Genomic DNA, 23,927 nt, shown 5'->3' with positions numbered 1-23,927 from the left:
TTTCTCTCCATAATATTATTATGCACAATAAATGTTATTTTTATTGTAACATATAAGTAGTTGATTTATAATACACTCACCTATATTTTCTCTATCAATATTACAATATTTTTAAACTTCAGAAATTTCTATAGCGGTAATTTGAGTTTACAAACAATATAAGATGTCAAGTATGTGCGAAACAATGTCAAGCTCACCATATTAACTTGTCATTTTAATTGTCAACAAAATTGTCACTATTATACAGCGGCAAGTAATCTTATAATAATGATCTATTTTTTACGCCATTTCTCAAATTCATGATCTTTTTTAAAAATATTTCAAATATAAAGAATTTTTCATAAAAAAAATATCAATTTTCATAATAAGTCTGGCTACCAAATCTAAAAATTTTGATAGTATTTCTAAGTAAATATTAAAACAATTCATATACACACATTCATACATTTTTGCGTATGTAGAGTACTTTAGGTACTTTAAAAATTTTGTAACATAATTGAGGCGCTTATCACATTAGTGGTTTACTTGTAAAAATGGCATTTTGAGTAAATTGCGATTGAAATATTTAATTTTTAAGAATATTTTTAAAAGACAAAAACGAAATTTTAATCATGTGAAAAGAGGGATAAACTTAAAAATATAGGACAATTCTTTATAGGTTGATTTACATCTCAATTGAACATAATCACTAATTTTTGCAAAAATATTGGATATAGACCACTAATGTGCTGAGCGCCTCAATCATACTTATATTTTTTATAGTCATTACTTTTTAAATATCTAAACATATTATTTATATATAGGTATATATATAGGCATATTTTTGGCAATTCTTATAAAATTAGTTCACATAAAACAAAAATTAATCAAGCATCAGATAGAAATTTGAAATTTCATTGAAACAAAATATAAAATTCAAAATTTAATAACTTCAAAGGAACTAAAAATAATAATTAAAAAAAATAACAGGGTCTAATAACATATGTATGTGTATATATATACTTATTAATGATAATTTAACCTAAATTCATAATTATCAATCATTTTATTTTTTCATTTTAAATAATATTCTTAATTTTCTACATATTCTACTTTAATTTTAAATTTATTATCTTACCCAATATTGTTCATTCAATTCAAAATGATTTTCAAATTCATATCCTCTTAAAATTTTAATTTTATATAATTTTTTTTTTTAATTTTAAATAAATATTTATATTTATTATGATATAATTTTATTAATATAATATAATAATATTTATATTAATGTAAAAAAAATACCAAATATTTGTAATAACATTTTGATCTAAAAATAATGTTAACATAAACATTAAATTTTCATTTTAAAAATTTGAAACGATTTAACATTGTTATTTTTTTTAATTTAATTTCATTAAATTTAATTTAATTTTTTTTTAAATGTGCGTATAATATAATAATAAAACATATATATAAGGTTAAATGATAAATTGATTATTCTTTTAAAAAAATCACAATAAAATAAAAAAAAATTAATTTATATACGCCGTTTATGTATGTAATTTGTTATTTACTTCTTATCTTTAAAATGAATTTTTTTTTTTTCAAATTACATTTTTCAATTATTTTTTTTTTTATTTTTTCTTCTTCTTTTTACTTATTTTTCTGTTCCAGATTTTTTATTTTAATTTTTTAATTTAAACAATTTTTCGTTTTGTTTTTTTTTTTTTTCTCACATAATTATTGGTTTATAAAATAATTAATTTAATATAAACAATATTTTTTTTGTGCTTTAATTACACCAATATTTTAAAGAAAAAAAAAACTTCTTTTAACCGTTAACAACCGTCTTTAAAGTTTGATGGTCAGTTAAAGACTGCCTTCCCGTGTTTCAATTAAAATTTTCTTTGAAAATATCAAAGCGTAAAAATCAAAAAAAAGATATTCAAAATGAAAAATTTTTTTCTTATTTTTTTATCTTTTCGGATACAAATCAAAATATTTAAAACTGCAACACTGAAAGTTTAGACTCAAACCAGAAAATATCCGTTATTGATTTTTATCCAATAAAGGAAATTTTTAAAAATAGTAAAAATACCTCGTTTTATCCGTAATTAAGTAATTAAGTAATTACTGTGTGAATTGAAATATTTATTGTGAATTGAAATTTTAATAAAATGTCATAAAAGGAATTTTTTTTTTTTTGAAATTTAGCGTGACATATGTAAAAGGAAATTCATTTTAAACAATATCTGTATTTTTTTTTTAATAAATTAAGAATGCAAATTAGAAATTTATTAATTCGTCCAATTAAAGCTTATTTTTTTATGCTGGATCGCTAGGTTGTGTTGGTGGGTTAGCTAAGGTTGCCAACGCGTCCCCGGTTGGATGCCACTTCAATTCACAAAAATATACTAAAATAAAATATACCTTATCTGCAATGGAAATATTCACAATGAAATAATTCTAATAACTTTTTACTTTTAAAATTGAATAATAAACTTCTCCACAAAAAATTCAAGGAAAATTGTGAATTTTTGAAAATCTATTTCTATTTCGACACGGTGAATTAGCATTTTATTCGTTAGAAAATAGTACATTTTGTTATATTTTAAATCATCTATTTTTCCTATTTTTCTTAAGAATTCTTGTTATGATTGTGATACTAAGATAGTAGACAGAAGCAAGTTTTCGCATGTCTATTATGAAGAGCCTGTATATCATTCCACAATAATTATAAATACCGATGTAAAATACACAAAATATAGGAGTAGGTACTTGTGCAAAGAAGAGCTAAAGTCCACACATTTTGTCTAAACGTACATACAGCAGGTACAAGTTAAGTATAGTAAAGATTCATTAATTATGGATTATAGAAACATTTGGATTTTCGTAGAATTTAGAAAATTTCATTCATTAAAGCGTAATTTTATTCTTATTTTATATATATACATATAACAATTTACTTTTAACAATAAAAAAATAAAAAACAAAAAATAATACTATTCAAACAATGTCCTTAAACTAGTTTCATTAAGAGCTATTAATAACATTATAAGACCACCCAATAAAATACCTAAAATTTGTATTAAAGTATTTGCAAAACTTTTTTTTGATTTTTCTAATTCGGGTATTAAATCTGTTAAAGCGATATAAAGAAATGATCCAGCTGTACATGCATAAATCCATTTAACCATACCAGCATGCATACCGGCAATAACTAATCCAAAAGCCATACCAATAAAACTAAGAATTGATGAAACAATATTAAGATAAACTGCTCTACGAATACTTAATCCAGTCTGAATTAGTAATGCAAAATCACCCAATTCATGTGGTAATTCATGACATAATACAGCAAAAGCTGTAGCCATTCCTGTAACTGGATCTGCTGCAAATGCTGCACCAATTGCTAAACCATCAGTTAAATTATGTAAACCATCACCAATAACTACCATAAATGCTACTGGTGTCATTGGTAAATCAATCATATCTTCTTTAGAATCCAATTTATTTTCATCTAACATTGTATTATTTGATTCGGGATTATGTTCATTTGAACATGCATTATTTGAATCTTGATGATTATTAATAATTATTTTTGGTGGTTCTTGATTATTTAAATTTTCATGATGATTTCTATGATGATTATGTCCACCATGGCTGTGCGCATGTCCATGTCCATGTGAATCTTCACCTCGAATTAATGGTAATAAACTTTCAATACAATACATAAAGATTATAGTAAGAAATGTACATCCAAATATCAATATTGAATCCATATGATCATGAAAACTATTTCTGCCGGATGGTGAATTAGCATTTGATACAAGTAATGCATGCGGTATTAAATGCATTAAAGCATCACCACCTAATGTACCAACAGCAACTGCTACCAAAAATTTTAATATTTCATTATAAAGAAAAGATTTCATTAATGGTACAATTAAAATTCCAAATAAACCACATGCCGAGAGAATTGTAATAGCAATTGCAGCATATATACAAGCTAAGTAAAAAATAATTTTTAATTACATATACAGCTTAAAATTGGTAAATATGAAAATACTTACAATAGATAAATTCAGATGTTCCGAGAGATGTTTCAGAAGTAACAAATGTAATTGGTGCATACTCAGAACAAATTTGTTGATCTAATTGTACCAATAAAGCTGGGCAAATTTTTAAGAATGTTGATGGGGTTATTTTTACTAAAGTTAACATCTCATCATCTTCATCTTTTAATGCATCGTCATCCAATTTTTGAGTCTTTCTTGGTACTTGTTCTTGTATCTCTTTATTCCTTTTTTTAATACTCTCATCACTTATTAAATTTAGAATACCTCTTGGGGATAAACAGATTTTTGTTGGTTTTTTAACTGGTTCACCTAAAATTACATGTTAATGTTATAATATTACATTTTAAATTGCTATACTAAATCATTTATTTTCTGTTACATTTAAAATAGTTATACTTCGACATAAAATTAAATTAAATCTGTTATAATAAAATCATTTTCTATATATAATTTAATTTTTCTCACCGTGACCATGACCATGGCCATGATCATGATCATGTGCTTCAATTTGCTTTGGATGATAATGTTTAGGATCATGCATTTCTTTAAAATCAACTTCATTTGTTAAAATTTGAAATTCATCATTATATTCTATGACATTACGAATAAATTTCTGTGAATCGGTGCCACCTTGTAATAATGTTGAATTTTTTAATATACTTTTAGGATGCGGCTCTAAATCTTCATCGGATGTTATGTCAGGTGGTGTATAACCAGTTGGAAAATGTTCTTCAATCGTATGAGTAGGACTGAATTCCAAATCTCCAATACCAAGATTGTGCATTAAATGTTCTAATCCCTAAAATTTTAAAATAAATTAGAATAAATATAACAGTTTTATATAAATTTTTTTAAGAGAAATTACATAATGTCCAAATAAACAAGAATTTAGTCATTGTTTTAAAATTTCTAAGAGAATTATGCATTTTTATGGAAATTTATATGCTAGACATTAAAAATTTTCTTTTCCAACTTCATCCTATGGATTTAGTAAATTCAAGTTATTAATTCTAATACGCAATGGATCTGGAGGATCCTATATAAGAATTTAATATTGCATTTCATTTAATATAATAAAAATGAATTTTATGACAATGTGTACTTTTGTTTCTGTTTCATTTGGCTATTTAAATATTTTATTTTAAGAAGTAAGAAAATAATTTTAACTGATAAAAAAATTAAATAAAATCCGATGTAAATATCATAAAACTAAAGTAAAACGGTAAACACTTTTATTTTCATTATACTGATTTCATATATTTATACGTAGGTATGTATAAATGTAAGTATATAAACAGTTATTTGATATTTTAATTATAAGTAAGTTTTATGATAATTGTAATTTGTTGCACACTTCATAAAAAGATTTTTTGACATGATTTATTAAAACCCATTCTCATTTTGTGGGTAAATAAGAAATTACATTCCTAAAAGTATTGGGAAGAATTAAAGTATAACTACAAATTTCTTTAGGGACTATGTTGCAATAATAATTTTCTTGCCGTTTTTCATTAAAAATACTGTTTTTTTTTAAGTTCATTCTTCAGTGGTGTTTATGCAAATTTAATTTTATCGTTCTCAGAGAGTTCAGAGCAAAAACCTGTGCTCAAAAAATTTCACAGAACTCATATTGTATTTGCATACGACATATGACATTACATTATACTATTTTGACATTTCAAATTTGAAGAATTATTGAAGAAATGACAGTATACGCTCTCAGATTATCAGCCTAATCGTGTATCTCGCATTTTCATCTCACTTTTTATTCAATTTTAAATCAGAATTCTCCGATTTTCTAATGAATATTTCATTTTTCTGATAAGTACACTTTTTCAATTGTATTTTTTAATTTTTTCTCAAAATTTTTGACTGAACGTGTCACCTTCAAAAAACAAATTGAATAAATTTTGTATAAATTTTGAAAAATACTCAATATGGAATAATTTTTCTCAATCGAAAGTTACATATGTATACATTATACAAATATATGAGGGTTACTCAGTTTCTTCTCACTTCAGTGAAAATGCCCATACTTGATATAAAAGTCAAAATTCATAAAAATTTTTTTAAAATTTTATGTGAATTATGGAACAAAAAATTAACAGCATAAATTAGTAACAAATAATAGTGAAAAAATTTATTTGTCATTGTCTCTGGATCATCCAATGTGTATAATGATTTCGAAAATAACCAAAATTTTAGAATCGAAGAATAACAAATAAATTTTGATAACTAACATTATAATACTTATAATAAATTTTTTAATTATAATAACCCTTATTATAATTTAAAAAATAATTTATGCTCTGTTTGCTCAATGTTTAAATCTGGATACTCGATCATATTTCAAGTGTTCCTGTTAAGCATACCAGATGTTATAAATTTTCTAATTAAATATAAATTCGTAAACTTTTATAATATACAGCCAAAAATATTTTTTAATTATACAAATTTTATGACTATGCAATTATATAATTTTCCGATATACCGAGTTATTTAATTTTATATATGTACATATATACATTTATTACTTGCATATTAGAGTCATACAAAATTATCTAATATATACTCAAATTATATAAATTTTTTTATATTTACATAACCACACAAAATATTATCTAAATTTTTTAGTGAAAAATTTAGATAATATTTTATAATACAAATATTTTTCGGAATGCTGCTATAATTTATTTTAAAAGAAATATTTGTTTAGCAAGCGAAATCTATATTATTTATGATCGTGCAAAAAATTTGCTCAAAATTTTTGAAGGAGTTGGACCAAGCTCATGCACAAAAATGAATAATAAAAATTTAATTTATTTTTAATCAAAACAGAAGTACGTTAACATGTCACTCCAAGTTTGATTATAAATTTTACCGTTTATCAAAATAAATAACTTTACGAAATACATATATATTTTTTGGGAAATATTATTAAAAGTATATCACTGTATTATTACTCACTGTGTAGTCGTAAATCTATTAATTTTTACATAAATACAAATGTATAACAATCGTCTGTTTAAATATTTAATTAAATTATATGTTTAGAATTTGGATGAAACCAATGAGTGATGTAAAATAGCACTTTTCTAGAAACCAAACTAATTCATTACTTTCACTAAAATACGAGAATTTTTGCATACATTTAGGATAAATAAACAAAAAATTAAAAAAAATGTTAACATAATGGTAAAATTAACGGTTAATTCTACCATTAATGTAGTGAGGCAAGAAAAATAATCATAATAATTTGATAGCATTTAATTTATCGTTAGCTTTTTGCTTCTAAAGAAATTTGCAAAAGGTTGCAATTTCACAAATTTAAGGTTTCAAAAATGCTATCAATTTCAAAAATTTACGGTGCCGAAAATTAAAGTTTTACAAATTTTAATATGCGATAACTTGAAAGATGATGGAGGTGGAAATTTTCTTTTAACGAAGTAAATATTTTATTAATGTTTAAAAGTTGCTAAAGTTTCAAACTTCCGCATTTTACCGTCTAGAAGAAAAACGACTATGCTGTAGCCTGATAAAAGAACAATATCGCTACTTTTCTGGGTTTGCAGACTTTAGAAAACGTTTATAGTTGCGATGGAACAAATGGTCCAAAAATGGCATTTTTTGAACTTTGAAAATCTGTAACTATTAGAGGGGAAATAGACAAATGTTTTTTTCGACAGAAAAAAGTTTCTACTAAAGATCTATTTGTATGAAAATTCTGTATAATTTGTGTATAAATATTCTAGCTTTTTATTTTAAAGAGTGTAGAAGATTTATAAACAGATACACGAACTGACGGACAGACAGGCGAATAAAGTGAAACCACTAAGCACTTTTTTCCTTTTTTTTTTTGGGAAAAGTGATAATAATTAAAATTTTTAAGTGATAATATATAAAATTCCAGACATTTGTTCACATAATCTTTTAATTCTATATCAACTATGTTTGTATAAAATAAGACAATTATAATAAAATATTTTTTATTACAACAAAAAATTAATAACGTTTTAGTAACATAGTAGTTCATATCAAAAATAAGCCGAAAATAAGCCTAATATTATCTCAGTTATATTTCAATAGATTACTGATGTTTATTTATTTATAAGTTCAGTTAAAAGTAATTGCTATCATTTGAATTCCAAAGCAGTTTAGATAAAATGCACATATAGCAATCTAATGAATTTTACATATTCAGAAACAATTTTGGAAAGCATTCAACAGTTAACTGGGCATTATGTTTTCATCATCTAATAAATTTTTTCTCTAATAAACTGAAATATTATATAATAACATGTTTTATATTGGGCTATAAATATTAAAATCCATAATAATATTTAACCTATTCCTATACATATAGCTTTAACAAATACTCCGACCATATTATGTAAAAAAATTTACGATTAAGATATGTAGAGGAAAACATGGGTCATTGTGTTTGTATAATTACTATTAATTCTCAATGTACTTTTAGAAAACATTCATCTTCTAAATAATATAAAAAAATTATTTAATAAAAAAAGTTCAACGTAATTGAAAAAGAAAATTTACATAATTTCCCACGTTATACACAGTATATGGATACATACATATATTGGTATCTGCATTCATGTTCTCTTTTTGAGAAATTGATGAATAAATAAGTAAATAAATAAATATTGTATACAACACAGTACACATGATATTTCTAATAAACTGAGATACTATCAACATTATGTACTCGTACATTTCTGAAATTTTAAATATTAAGCAAAGTAATTTACTATTCTACTCTTTTTTAATAAATTTTATATATTTTCATAAAAATAAATATAACCATATGCAAAATTGGAATGTATATAAAATTATAACATTTTCCAAACTTTAACCCGTAGTATAGGTATGTAATGTACTAGCAATTAATACATGTGCAAATTTCCCTTAAACATTATTTTTTTTTTTTATTTTAGAAAGAGAACATACTTTTTTGTATCTAAATGTTTGAAAACATTTATAGGGTGCTTTAGAAATATATTTCAGTATAGACGATTGAGAGACTGAGGTATAAGGTTTTATAGAGAGTACAGGCGATTAAGGAAAGTGAGTTAAAGCTAAATTTCCCCAATAAAAGGAGAAACTAAAAATTCACTTTAAAAATGCAAAAAATTAAAACAATTTGGAAAAGTTAAGAACCCCAGGCTCTCAGACAACAATCGAATCCTTCTTTTATTAGGAACAACAATCGAATTCTTCTTTTTATTTTTTAAAATCTCTTTCTATACAACTTAATGTAGCTTTTGCTATTTTTTACAACTTACGTGTTACATTACAGGCTGTAAATTAAAATTTAATTTATAATTTCTTTTTTAACTATTGCTACAATTATTGTGGCACACACCTATAAATTGAATACTGATGGTTCTAATCACACATTGTATTTTAAATTACTTGGGTAGGTACAACCTGTGATTGATTTAAGATTATTAAATTTTAAATAAAAATTTTCCGTAAATCACTCTTTATTTTTATAAAGAGGAAAAAATCAAAATAAAAGAACACAATAAAAATGATATAAACAATAGAATTATGATAGTAAATCTTTTATACATATTATGTACATACAGAAACAATATAATATTATAAAATTGGAATAATATACAATTATAATTACCTCAAATGTTATTGTCGCACCATTTCCATATTTTCTAAATAAAAATGTTAAATAACGATTATATTTTTTATTTTCAGCCAAACATTCATTCAATTCACTGAGCATAAAAGCGATATTTATTGAAAAAAATAATATATAATTTATTCTTTTCATTTTTATATTATGAATTTTGTTTTTTTTTCTTTTTATTATTTATTATTAGATGATATTTATTTTATATACTTTATATTTTTTTCTATACTTAATTAATAATTTCCTTAAATTATAACACATAAAAAGATCCCATTAATACTTGTTGTATTGTTCGATGTATAGCCTATGAATTATATTATTTTATATGAGTTTGTTTGCGTATTTATATTTTATTTATAACGATTCATAAGAATTTTCATAATTTCATAATATGCCTTTATTTCATTTCACTTTTAAAATTTACTATTTTTATTGCTAGTGCTCAAAATATTTAAAAAATAACAAATGAATAGTATTCTAAATTTTTAAATAGTGAGAATGCACCCTTCATTCCAAGATTTACTAAATAAACATCACAAAATTAATTATGAAAAACGATGGGGTCGTATAAACCAAAATTAATTGCCAAAATACTAATATTTTAAAAATTAATTAATTTAGTAAATAATTCAAAAGTATAATGATAATAAAATGGTTCAATCAACTTGTAGAATTGAATTCAGAATTATAACTAAATTTGTAGCTTAAAGATGATTTAAAACGTTGACTATATTCATACTAACTTTTATAATGATTAAATTTTAAGGGAAATTTTTTCATTTTTTTTTCTATGTTTTTCTTATTTTTTACAAACTCATACTATGACATTATTTAGTTGATTGATGGCGGGTGTAAAATAAACAAAAAAAAAAAGTTTTATTTATCTTGTAAATTTTTTTTCTTATTTTTTGATCTTCTTTCATATGATAAAAATATTTATATTAACCGATTCTCACACTATTATCTAAAATATGACCGCATTGATAACAATATTTTTACCATCATAATATTTAAATGTATTTAAATATAATTTGAATATTTTTTGTAGGTGTAGGTGCGGCATTTTAAAGAGGGATGCTGCATTTTTACACCAAATACTTAGACAGATGACAGATAAAATGAATACACTATAATGACAGTATAACAAAATTCTATCAGTAAGTACTTAATACCTATATTTCAATATCACTTGAGCTTTTAAAGCTTTTTTTGTTTATGAAAAATATGAAATTGACTTTAATTTGGTGAATTAATTTTATATGGTGAATATGTATAGTTCGTTATACAATTTATATTTAAATTCAATTTTTAAGTTATTTATTGCAATATATAGGAAAATAAATATTTAATAAATTATTATTATTTAATAATAAAATAATTAAATTAATTAATATTTTTAAAAATACAATCAATTATTTAAACATAAATTCATATCGTTTTTTTGCCATTATTATTTCATTTAGCATTATTATTATTATCACATAATAATAATAATGCTAAATGAACTCAAAAAACAATTAAATAAGATCATTGCGTATATACATAGTTTATAATGATATACAGGAAATGATTTTTATAATAACGTTTTTACAGCTGCCCTGTAAGTGGGTAGCATGTTTTTTAATTTGAAATAACGCCACTCAAAACAAGTAGTTCTCTTGCATTGCTAATTACAAAAATTGTCTTCTGTATATCACTATAAACTATATACTCTATGATATAAACTCACTTCTTTTTCAAACAAGGTTTATTAAATGTTTCAGAAATAAAATATAATAATAAATTATCTTAAATGCAGTTAATCTTATATTTAAAAACAATAGAAATCTTTTTCAAATTCATTGTTTGTGAGAGAAAAAAAAACAAAAGTTGTTAAAATTATGTGCCATAAGCTATACGTATATATATAAATGCATGGTGTACAGTTAAATAAATTTCATAGGTCCTCATTAGTTTTTAATTTTATAAAAAAGAAATCAAAAGTATTCGTATAATCAAATTTTGTATAAAATTATGAATATTTTGCGATATTGAAATTAAAATGAAGTTAAATAATTTTTCAATATAAGGCAATTTTAATTACAGTGTTTAACTTAAAATATATACATATTATAAATATCGAAAATTAATTGAGACTCAAAGTCACATTGATATGAAAATTCTTCACTCTGAAAATTGTAAATTAAATTTAAAACTTTAAAAACTGTATATTCTTTCATTATTGGTAAATAATTTTAAAACACTTCAATGAAATTAGTAAACTCACGAGAATCGTACCAAGTTTTAAAATTAAATTCATTAAAACAAATTGTTATTTTTAAATTATCGAAATAATAATAATATATTTTTAATTTTACTGCTTTTTTTGCTTTTTTTGTTTATAACTTAATATAAATTTTGTATTCAAATTTATTAATCTAATTAAATATAATCTAATAAATATATTATTTATTTTTTTATTATTACTTATTACATATAGTTTTGTATTTCAATAAAATTTTACAAAATAAAATTTGATTAGAAAAAAAAATGATTCTTTAAAAGATAAGAAATAATATATTCTTTTAAATACTATAATATTAATACAGTAAATGAAACAATACTTTGTTTTACAATCTTATTTTAATATTACACGTTTGCTACTTATAATATTATTTGTCTTTTTATTTATTTATTGCTTTAAAATTTTAATTTCACATACATTATTTGATAATATATGTGTGTTATTTGTTAATTATTGTACACTTATATTTAATTTTATGTTTTGTATTGATATTGTATAGAATTATTATAATTAGTATACTGATTATCATTTATTTATAGAAATATTAATGATTTTTAATAAAATTTTAATGAAAAAAATTTTATTTACTATTTTTGTTTTTTAATAATTTCTAAATTTCTTTAACGATATTCAGTTTTATAATTGCTAATATTTTAAATTCGAAAAAAAAATATTTTAATTTCAATGTTCAATAGAAGTAAGAATGCTATAGATCTAAAATCCTATATTTGTTAAAGAATAATAAACGCTATTATCTTAAAAATTGAAAACAAAACCGAATTACTTTGTATTTTTTATTGTGGAACTTATTGCATTTTTTTAAATTTTGATCAAAATTATATTCAAATTATAGTTATCATTCAAATATACATCGACATATTAAGCATAACTTAGTGAGTCTTGGTTTGAAACCTTCTATAAAAAAAAAAAATAGATAATAATATTATAAAAACTTTTCATATTAAATTATGGAATGTTTTTGATAAATTTTTATCTTAAAAAAAAAACAAGTATTTTTGAAAAGATTGAAATTCCACCTATGTATTTTATCATTTTTTCAGTTTTGTGAACATGCTATTTAACATTAAATGCAAATATTTGATTAAAATAAGATATTACAAAGGTTTAGTTTCTTTATAAAAATTTTCAAATAACTCTTTGTTAATGTTATTTCAATAAGTATAAGTAAATAAGAAAAAATTGTTATAAAAAATTTACTATTATTAAAAGATAAAACTTAATTGAATTATTTTGATAAGACTAAATTGATCTTTGTTAAAACAATGGTTGATATAATAATATAAAATCAAATATAACTAAATAAATTCACTTTAAATAATAATAATAAAAAACTACTTCAAAAATTTACGCCCTAAGTTACGTATAGGTTTTATAATAATAATTATTGATTCTTTTATTGATTTAAGAAAATTAAATGGTTTGATTTTTATTTGAACTCTAAATATTTAAGATTATTTTCAATAAATAATGTGCTTGTTTATAATTTTTCTTTTTTTTGGTCCAATATTTTTAATAAAATTCAAATAATTTTTTGTTAATTACAACCCTATATTTTCTTGGCAATATATTAATAATACCAATTTAAATCAGTTTTTTATTCTATATAATAAGTTTTTCTAAAATTTGGAATAAAATTTATACATGCAAATTGAAGAATGTAATAAATATTTTTTAATGTCTTTTTACAAAATCTAATTTTATAAATTCGTCAAAATAAATAATCATTGAAAAATAAATAATACGAGAATAAAATTATAAACATTATCAATTAAATTTAAAAATAAAGAACAAATATAAATTAATTTTATGTTATTTAAATATATGTAGCGTTTCTACAAAAAAAATTTTATTTGTTGCAGAGAGATAACATTTGCGTTTGACGCCATTATTGTTTAAGACTTGTCCATACAGAGAAATGTTTATTCATTATTTTATAATTATTACTATAATAGTTAATGAACTTATATTGGATCTTATCGTGATCGACGAAGCAAATAATATGTTTAACGAATATGAATTTTTCATACTATGATTGACGAATTCACGCGAATCCGCATAAACTATCAAAACTGCCAAATTAATTCAATACGACAAGTTTAGTGAATAAAAGAAAAATCGAAATTACAAATTACTTTCTGGTTCTCACAATGTAATTTTTGAATGAAATCATTCGTCGATTATTATTTGAAATGCTGTTTAATTCGTCAAGCTAATTTCATTAGTTTATTAATTCGCTTTGTCGATCATCGTAAAGCCATTAATTTAAAAAATTTTATTATGTAAGTTACGTATTGAATTTAAATAAGTTATAAAAACACAAAAACTTGTTTGGTTAGCAATCACAGACTTTAAAAAAATTTACTTTTAGATTTAAATAAAATCCTACTTTATAGTTTATATATAGAAACGACATACATACTTAATGTTATTTAGCATACTAATATTATGTTACAAATATTAAATTGTATATATATATATACATATATATATTTCTATTTTTATTTTAAAATTTAGAGCTTCATTGAATTTAAATTTCGTCCTTAAATTAATAATTTCTTAATCAATTTACGTAATAAAAATACAAATATCTTAACTTCTATTAAATAATAAAAATGTCTTTTCTTTTATATTAAAATCTCTAATTAATCGATTTTCTCTTGATTTGGCATACATAAAAAGAATTTTGAACACCAGATATTCAATTTTTGTGACATAGATGTCAGAACTTCAACTGGCCTATATATTGTTAAGTAATAAATTGGTATACCAGATACAATTATAGCTGAACCAATTCCAACTTCCATTGGTGATACGTATATGGATGATATCATTAAAAATCCACATATTATCAAATATAATATTGGTAATGATAAATTAACCTAAAAGAAAATTAAATTTAAAAAAATTTATCTGTAATAATAATAGAAAAATTTAATTTATTTAGGTAATTTTTACTTTTATAGGTCTATTACTATCTGGATTCTTTTTCCTTAACCACAGTAATCCCGAAATTGACATAAAAGTGAAAAATGCTTCTACGAATTGTACATAATTTATTAAGGCATACATATCTCGGATGAATAGTAAAATCAAAGTAACAACACCCTACAAATAAAATAAAATATATTTTTTTTTTTAAATTTAAAAAATTATTAATAATTAAAAAAATTTTTTTAATATACCAAAAATAATAATGATGGAATTGGCGTCAAGAATTTTACATTAATTAAAGATATCGCTGCCGGTAAATGACCATTTCTAGCTCCAACGAAAAGTAAACGGGAAGCACCAAAAATAGCACCATTAAGAGCACCGAAAGTTGAACATGCAACAAAAAATGGCATCAACCATGCCATAAAACCAAGCATTTTGTCTCCAAACGTTACAGCAACTGCTTCTGATGATAAAATTTCATCAGGTGTCAATACTGAGAAATATGCAATATTTGTTACAACATAAATTGTTGTAACTAATGGTAATGATATACAGATTGCTCTCGGCAGATTTCTAAAAAACGAAAAAATATCAAAAATTAGTAAGAAAATATTAAATTTATTATAAGAATGTATAATTTAATTTCAAATATGGAATCGAAAAATTTACTTGTACGGATCTTTTAATTCTTCTGTGACATAATTCAAATAATTCCAACCAGAATATGAAAATAAACCATTATAAAAAGCTAATGCAATAAAGCCTGGTGAAAGTTGTGAGCCTTCTAATGGATAATCCCATTTTTCAGTATTACCAGTAAATAAATAATAAGCACCAGCTCCAACGATTATTAAAAGTGCTAAAATTTTTGTTCCTGTAAAAATATCTGTTATTCTGGTTACCCATTTAACATTATAACAGTTGACCATCGTTAAAAAGCCTATAGTTCATTAAAAAATATCAATTATTAGATCGATTGAATTGTAAATTGATTAATATGTGTTTTATGACTGTATAAATTTTTTAATTTTTTACTTACATGTTATTACTGCAGCTAATAATTGAACCGCTTCAACTGGTGCTTCACATGATGGCCAAAATGGTTGTAAAAGATATTGTGCAAAAGTTAATGCTGTAATTGCATTTCCAGTTGGAATAAGAATTAATAAAGCAACCCATAAATATAGAAATGCTGGTAAAGGACCAAATGCCACATCAATATAAGCATAATCTCCTCCAGATTTTGGTATCATAGTTCCTAAAAGTAATTTTAAATTAAATTTTATTAATAATTATAACGAAATTTTTAAAATAAAATTAAACATTTTATCAATTGTTGTATCTAATTTCAGATTTGGTTTTAGTTTTTGATTACCATGTACGAAATAGAATTACTTGGTTTAAATTCAAATATTTTATTAAGAATAAATTATTCGCTAACTAATCGAGATCAAATTACCATAAAAGAATTCTATAATGAATACACCTTTCGTTTAATAACCTATAACATATTCGAAAAAATGTTAAAAATTTTGTAAAACGAGATTTTATTATAATTTAGCTTTCAAATTTATTTATGAAATAGCTGTATTATATGGCTATTTGAAACTTGAAAGAAAAATTTTAGTCTAGATATGTCAGTGCAAATTTATTAATATTCCAAACAAAATTCTAAACAAATATAAGTAATATTGAATAGTGTTAAGCTTATTACAAAAAAAATTATGTAAAATTTACAATGTTGTAAAACGTAATATAATTTTTGCCATAATAATATCGTGATCGTAAAAATGATCACAATTAGCTCTGCGGGCTCTACTAACACACAAAACATGTAACTATTCTGCGAATGCAACTTTTTCTAAGAATTCATTCAAAATCAACTCCTACAAACTATAAATAACATTATTTTCTTTTATCGTTATTTCGATCTTCCTTATAGCCAACATTGCTCCTGTTATCATACATTAGCTTTGTTGGAAAATCCCTTTATATTAGAATATTATTATAATAGGGGAAAAATCAGAATAAATTATAAAAATTAAGTAAAGGGAATTGTATAATAAAAAAACCAATAAAATATTTTTTAATATTATTAAATATTTTTTCTTTTTCTTTATAAAGCTTTAAAATGGAAATTATTTAATTATACTGGTGTTATTAAAGTATATTTAATTGTAAAAAAATTCTTTGTAAATAACAAATGAAACTTGTATTATAAAAATGCATAAATATTACAAATAATTATTGGTTCATTGTTAATCACGTCTATGCCAAATAACTTTGGTGAATATTGACAGTATAGTGTCAAGTATATAATAAGTATTCCATAAATTAAAATTTGATATTTTTATGTTACTGTAGTGTGCACACAAATTCAATTCATATATGTATTTCAATTAAGTATATGCAGGGTGATTCATAAACAAGTAAGGAGCCATATACCGTTCGGTAGAGGATTGAAATGAGAAAAATTTTTGTTCGATCATTATGTTAAATCAAAGTCGTTTTAGAGCTACAAAATTTTTAAAGATTTAACGAAATTTTAACAAATCTAAGTTTTTTTGTTTACACTTAACTTCCTTTCCAAAAAAATGTAGAAGCTTAACACAAACAGTTTTTGAAAAGGCTATTACAGGTCTTAAAATAAAGAAAAGCGGATTATTTGGTTTTACATGTTATAGGCAAAAAAAACTTAGATAATTAAAATTTCGGCAAATTTTTTTAAAGTCCTTGTAGCTCGGGAACGGCTCTGACTTGATAAAATGTTCCGATGTTCTATCCGATGCTCTATCCAATGTTAAAAAAATCACCCTGTATAAACGTAAAATTAAAAGTTTAACCAAATAAAATTTTCATTATTTTTGGCTTTAAAGTAATGCATTTCACCACCAAGATAGGAAAGTAGCCTATATTTTATCTAACTATTTTGGCCACATATTTATATCTGTATTTTATTTGTGGTTTTTATTTTATGGTTAAACATACGCTTTTTAAGTACTCTCATTTTATGTACCCACTACTTACAAATTAAGTGCCTTTAGTAAGTAGATATATACATATAAGTACCTATTATGTACGCTATCTTATCAATTTATTTATTTATTATATTATTGTCATTATCATATAAGTAAGTATGTAACTTTTATTGGTCTATCACTCAATTTTCAAAAATCTCTTTAATAATAATTTTAAGTTTATACTTATAATATTATAAAACATTTTATATACATTATACATATATATATATATATATATATGTATATATGTATATATATTATTTATTTTAAGTTCCGTATATTATCTATTATTATTATTTAAATCATAATATTATTATTAAATAAAAACATTTAAAGTGAAACCAAAAAACAATGATATATAAAAAATATGCTAGCTGCGACTGTGATTTTACTACATGAGGCCATTAGCATCGAAAAAAAAAATACAAATATTATATTTGATCCAATTATATTTGTAAAACGACATGTGTTCTAAGGTAACGTGAAGAGGCGTTCAAATGCAATAATAATAAAAACATTTTCTATTATTATATTTAATATGGTTATAAATATCTTATATATAGTAGCTATGTAACACAGAAAATTTTTTTATACATTATGTATAAACATATAAAGACATTTTTGTTGCGTATATTTGCATATTAATATTTGAATATGCATAAACTTGTAAGTGGTAATTGACAAAATATAAGTACTTATATATAATTTTCTATGTAAGTTTTATATATGAAGGTAAAGGGCATATATTTAAATAAAAGAAACACAGAAATCAGAAAAAAAAAATATATTTTTAAATTAATATAATTATGCAGTCTTTTGCTACTTTTAATACTTATAAGAATTTGTAAATACATGACATGTAAATATGCTCTAAGTATGCAATATACTTTTCGTGTGATAAGTTTTATTATGTATTAAGTGTGATAAGTGAAGAAATGGTCTATAATTTTTTGACAAATTTGATCAATTATGCATTTTTGCATTCTACACATAGTATGCACATATATGTACATGTTATAGGTATATATAAAGTAGTTTACTTAGAAAATGTGTAATAGTAGTATATACAGAATAGAAAAAGTTGATTTCAACTATGAAAAAAATCTATTCATAGAATAGTTTCCTTAAAATTCTTTGAAATTTTTGTGTCTATTTGTATTTAAAACATAACGTTACAAATAAATGGTACCAAATAATGATAAGTACATACATAGATACATACATACATACACGCATACTACATCTAAATAAAAATAAAAATTTTATGATTAAGTCAGCGAAAAACGAAAAATTCGACTTAGTCAGCGAAAAACGAAAACTTCACTATGCTCTTGATCAAGAAATTTGCACACGTTGAAAAATCTACACACCTAACTGTTTTTTTTTCGAACACGACATTTAATACTTAAAATAGTTGTGAATATCAAAATATTTTAAATTTTTTTATTAAGTAGCAGGCATAAGAATTTAATAATCTCAGATATTTTACTTAGCTTCGTAATTACAAATTTCTTAAAAATTTTAATTCTATATCAGATGTCAGTTCATCTGTCTGTCTAAAATTGAAATTAAATATGTACAGCTAAAATTAAATTATTTATCCACATATTTACAAACTTTTTTAAGGAAATAATATTTTCATTATTTTAATGAAAATATTATTTCCTTAAAAAATGGTTATGCATGTACATATGTACATATACTTATGTTTATTCCTCCTTGTCTTAAATTTGAAATCATGAAAATAAAAGTGAAGTATTCTCCAAGTTATAAAAATGCAAGTTATTTTGTGCGAAACAAGAAAATTCTACGCACAGATATCCAAACTGTTTATATGACATTTCAAATAAACAATTAAATGTTACATTGTCGCCGAGACCTTCTCCTACACAAAATGAGTACATATATGCATACATACATATTTTATTCCTATAATAATTATCACATTAAGATTCCTTTTATAATTATGCAAATTTGAAGTTGTAACAAGAAAATTACTTCAATATAGTGCTTTCATTTTTGAAATTTAAAACTATATACGTATATGTACATATGAACATATAAATTTTTAAAAGAAATTGCTTGATTACTTTTACATGATAACTCCTTTTTGTTAAACAACTGCTAAATTTAATAATCACTAATAAAGTTTGATTGTTCATTGCAGACGATTTTTTAAGAGTTTTTCAAAATCTAAAATCACAAAATATCTCAAAATCAAATTTAAGAGAAAATACTCTACAAAGCTTTATTATTGTATGCGTTTCTTCATTTTTTTTGTAGAGAGCATAATATGACAAAGTATAATGACATGGCATGGCATACATAACGCTTTAACAAGCGTTAACATAATGCTTTTGTTCTCTCTTCAAAAATCTTTTTCATTTTTTTTGCTTTCGTCATTATATCATATACATTCAAGAAATAAAGTTATTTGAAATTTAAAGTTGGCTATTTGAGTCAAGAATTTCTCCACAATTTTATTTTTCTTTTGATTTCATTCATTATTTTCATATACATACAATAACTTTTATACCAACATAATTATCCAACTTTACAAAATCATATCATATGATAATATGGGTGTATATATAAAATTGTTGAAATTGGAGTGTTGAATTGCTTTATATGCTATCATAATGAGTGTTATAATCTTCTATATAATAATTTATATAAATATGAACATACATATAATTACTATATTTTTATACATAAGTATTGAGGAAGAGTTCATTATCTAGCAACATGTGCTTTTTATTGCGTCACCTAATTACTTCTCTTCTCAAACAAGACAACATATTATGCATAAGTGTGTGTATATACAAATGTATATATAAGTATATAAGAACACATGCTTATATATGTATATACGTTATAATATATTAGATATATAGGTGAAGAAAACGTTAATATATTTTGTCAACCTATTTTTTACTTTCTTATTTATATAAAACCGGTGTGTTTATGCGCATATACAGGTAGGTACATTACTCCATATTAATATACATTAAATAAGTATAAATATACGCATTATTACATACATATCTTTATTTTAACAATAACTCTATTTTTAATACTTACTTATAATGAAACTTTCATATTTTGAAAACTATTTTGGTAGTATTGCAAAAATAAAAAATTGATTGACGTTAAATGAAGGCTAATTGGCAAAATTTTTGATTTATAATTTTGCAATTATTTTAGTTTTTTTATATATATACATATATGTATATGTATGCGTGTATATATGCATGCATGCTTTATAAGTATATGCAAATTTTTGTTTTGTTCCATTGCTTTGCATTCAACTTTTAATGCATACCTATATAGGTTTATGTAACTGTTCAATCAAATACATAATAATATGATTAGGTAAGTTATGAGCACAAAATTATGTATTTGCATACATGTACACACAATGCATAAATGAATCCGAAAACTATAATCAAACACACAAGAATTATTTTGTTCATAATTTTTAAATGTTACCTACATACCTACCTATCTAAGATAATTACATTTATATTAAAGATTTCTCACCCCTACGAATGTACATACATAAACATACATATGTACATACATTATAATGATAAGATAACAAATATTATTGATAATCATAAAAATAGTAGACACTTAAAACAAATATTAAGTATACTATAAATTATGTGGGATGGCAATAATCTTATTTGTATAAAATATGCGTTTAATTATTTATTTACTTTCATAATAAATTTCACTTTCATATAAATTATGAATATTGTGGTTACAAATACCGATAAGTAATAGCATCATAATAAATTGAATTGAAAAAAAAACAATAAAATTAAGGCAACATTTTTATTGTAAATATTGAGTGAAGAAGCAAACGATCAGTTATTAATAAAATTATAGACATAGACTAATTTGTATTAGACAACACATAAGTTTTAATGAAAAAATTCATCGTTGGCCAAAGCATTTTTCAGATGATTATTATAAAATGTAATATCTTTTAACGAAATGCGATAATATGTACAAAAATAAAATCAACACAAAAATTTGAATTCATACGAAATTTCTTTATGATTTCTTTCTATTCTGCATATACATACATACATATACTATATATTTAACCCCTTAAGAATACACCAAAAAAAAAACCTTGAAATTTTCAAAAGAGTTTAATGACTGGTAAATTTATTCGAGCATTTACATAATATACCTATAGTTTTTTTTTCCCCCTAAATTTGTTGTAGCTGTATCCATACATATATACATATGTATGTACATCATTAATAAACGTATATTATTCGATTTTTGAATTAAGTTATGTACCTATTTCCTATAGCATAAAATTTGTATTTACAAATTCATAATAATTCAAAACTTATTTGCATGTACAAAAAGGATTTTTTTTTTTCGTTCAAGAAATCAAACTCATTGTATACATACTCTATAAGTCCTTCGGTATTTCTGTAAAAGAAGGGTAAAAGTCCTTCAAAATTTTTATAGTTCTGCAATAACAAAGATTTTTTATGCCAGGTTAAATGGCAAATTATACATTAAAAATTCTATAGGGAAGAGTTACTTATTACTCGTATATGACTAATCGAATTTTGAAAAAAAATGTTAAAGAGTGAGTACATACCAGAGTGAATAATATTAAGAAAAATATAAGTAATCGTGCATATAAGTACTTATAGTACGTTTTTAGTGCAAATTACTCTAAAACTAAAGGTAATACAAATATAAAATCCTAAAAAATATAAACGGTTTGCTCAAAAAATGATGAATATGAATTTCTGATCTAAACGCCTAAAAATTGGAGTCGATTTAGCCTGATAAAATTTTAAAAGTATATAATTTATTAAAATCACATTGGATACTATAGATTATATTGGATTGGAGTTTTAAACTATAAGTAAGTACTATTACTTATATTTTATTTATTTAAATTGTACATAAAAATTTACTGTTACATACTATTACTAACAATATATTAGTAACGGTGTGAAAGTATTTAACTTTTAAGTATTAAAAAAAAGAAAATAAAAATTTTTTATACATACCTAATTCAGCATAACATAAGGCACCAACTAAACTTAATATACCAGATAATATCCATACAATTATTGATTGTAATATTGAACCGGAATGTATTAAAACACCTTTTGGACTAACAAATATACCAGATCCAACTATAACACCAACAATAATTGCAACACCATCTAATAATGAAATTTCTTTTTTTAATTTTATTCCATTAGAACTGCTGTTATCACCACTAGAACTTTCACAACTGCCACCTTCACCACCACTACTATTTTCATTATTATTTCCTTTGGTTGATTGTGTCATTTGTATATCAAAACTAGATTTTGGTTGTAAATTATCACTGGCACCAACACGAGCCATTCTTTTAAAATTTTCTTTTTTTTAATAAAATTTATTGTACTTAAGTATATTTCTTAAATAAATTCTCAATATTTTTATTTAATAATTTTAAAATAATTATTAGTTTTTATTATAATTACTTAGATAGTTTTTGTTTTTCTTAATTATTTTATTTAAAATTGTATTCTTATACTGTTTTAATTTGTTCGATTTTTATTAATTTTCTTGAAGGTTTTATTATTTTTCATTATTGTCATGATATTTTGTAAGTCATTGTTTTATTTTTGTGTATTTCTTTCTTATATTAAGATATGTTTATAGTATTTTAATTAATATTCAAATTAAATATGCAATAATCTGTAAAATATTATAAAATTATACTTAATAATAAATTTGAATAAATTATATTATTAGCTAAGTATTTAATAATCATAATTAATTAAAATTAATTTATGAAAATATAGTAAAAAGGTGGCTTAGAAAACCTTATATATATCTAATACATTACAAAAATGTAATAATTAATAATAATAAGCAAAAAGTTTTTAAGATGTATTTCTTGTATAAAACCA

At 22.4% G+C, this 23,927-nt stretch overlaps 2 protein-coding genes across 2 annotated transcripts; both read right to left on the bottom strand.

Moving 5' to 3' along the window:
• Nucleotides 1-2,981: 2,981 nt before the first annotated feature.
• On the bottom strand, nucleotides 2,982-9,839 carry LOC129615820 (zinc transporter foi). The gene is made up of 4 exons (XM_055531200.1): nucleotides 9,712-9,839; nucleotides 4,524-4,857; nucleotides 4,053-4,367; nucleotides 2,982-3,988 (listed from the first exon to the last, which is right to left on the bottom strand). Exons 1-4 carry the CDS (start codon nucleotides 9,814-9,816, stop codon nucleotides 2,982-2,984), a joined length of 1,761 nt encoding a protein of 586 aa, XP_055387175.1. The 5' UTR covers nucleotides 9,817-9,839.
• Nucleotides 9,840-14,192: 4,353 nt separating this feature from the next.
• LOC129615806 (Y+L amino acid transporter 2) lies at nucleotides 14,193-23,683 on the bottom strand. The gene is made up of 6 exons (XM_055531188.1): nucleotides 23,031-23,683; nucleotides 16,002-16,220; nucleotides 15,632-15,902; nucleotides 15,211-15,535; nucleotides 14,984-15,133; nucleotides 14,193-14,907 (listed from the first exon to the last, which is right to left on the bottom strand). Exons 1-6 carry the CDS (start codon nucleotides 23,374-23,376, stop codon nucleotides 14,671-14,673), a joined length of 1,548 nt encoding a protein of 515 aa, XP_055387163.1. The 5' UTR covers nucleotides 23,377-23,683; the 3' UTR covers nucleotides 14,193-14,670.
• Between the last annotated feature and the right edge of the window lie 244 nt (nucleotides 23,684-23,927).

This window comes from Condylostylus longicornis, unplaced genomic scaffold, assembly GCF_029603195.1.
Source record: "Condylostylus longicornis isolate FDR11 unplaced genomic scaffold, ASM2960319v2 ptg000148l, whole genome shotgun sequence".
NCBI lineage: Eukaryota > Metazoa > Arthropoda > Insecta > Diptera > Dolichopodidae > Condylostylus > Condylostylus longicornis.
Note: the sequence above shows the minus strand (reverse complement) of the source record. Positions and strands in the feature narration are given on the sequence as shown.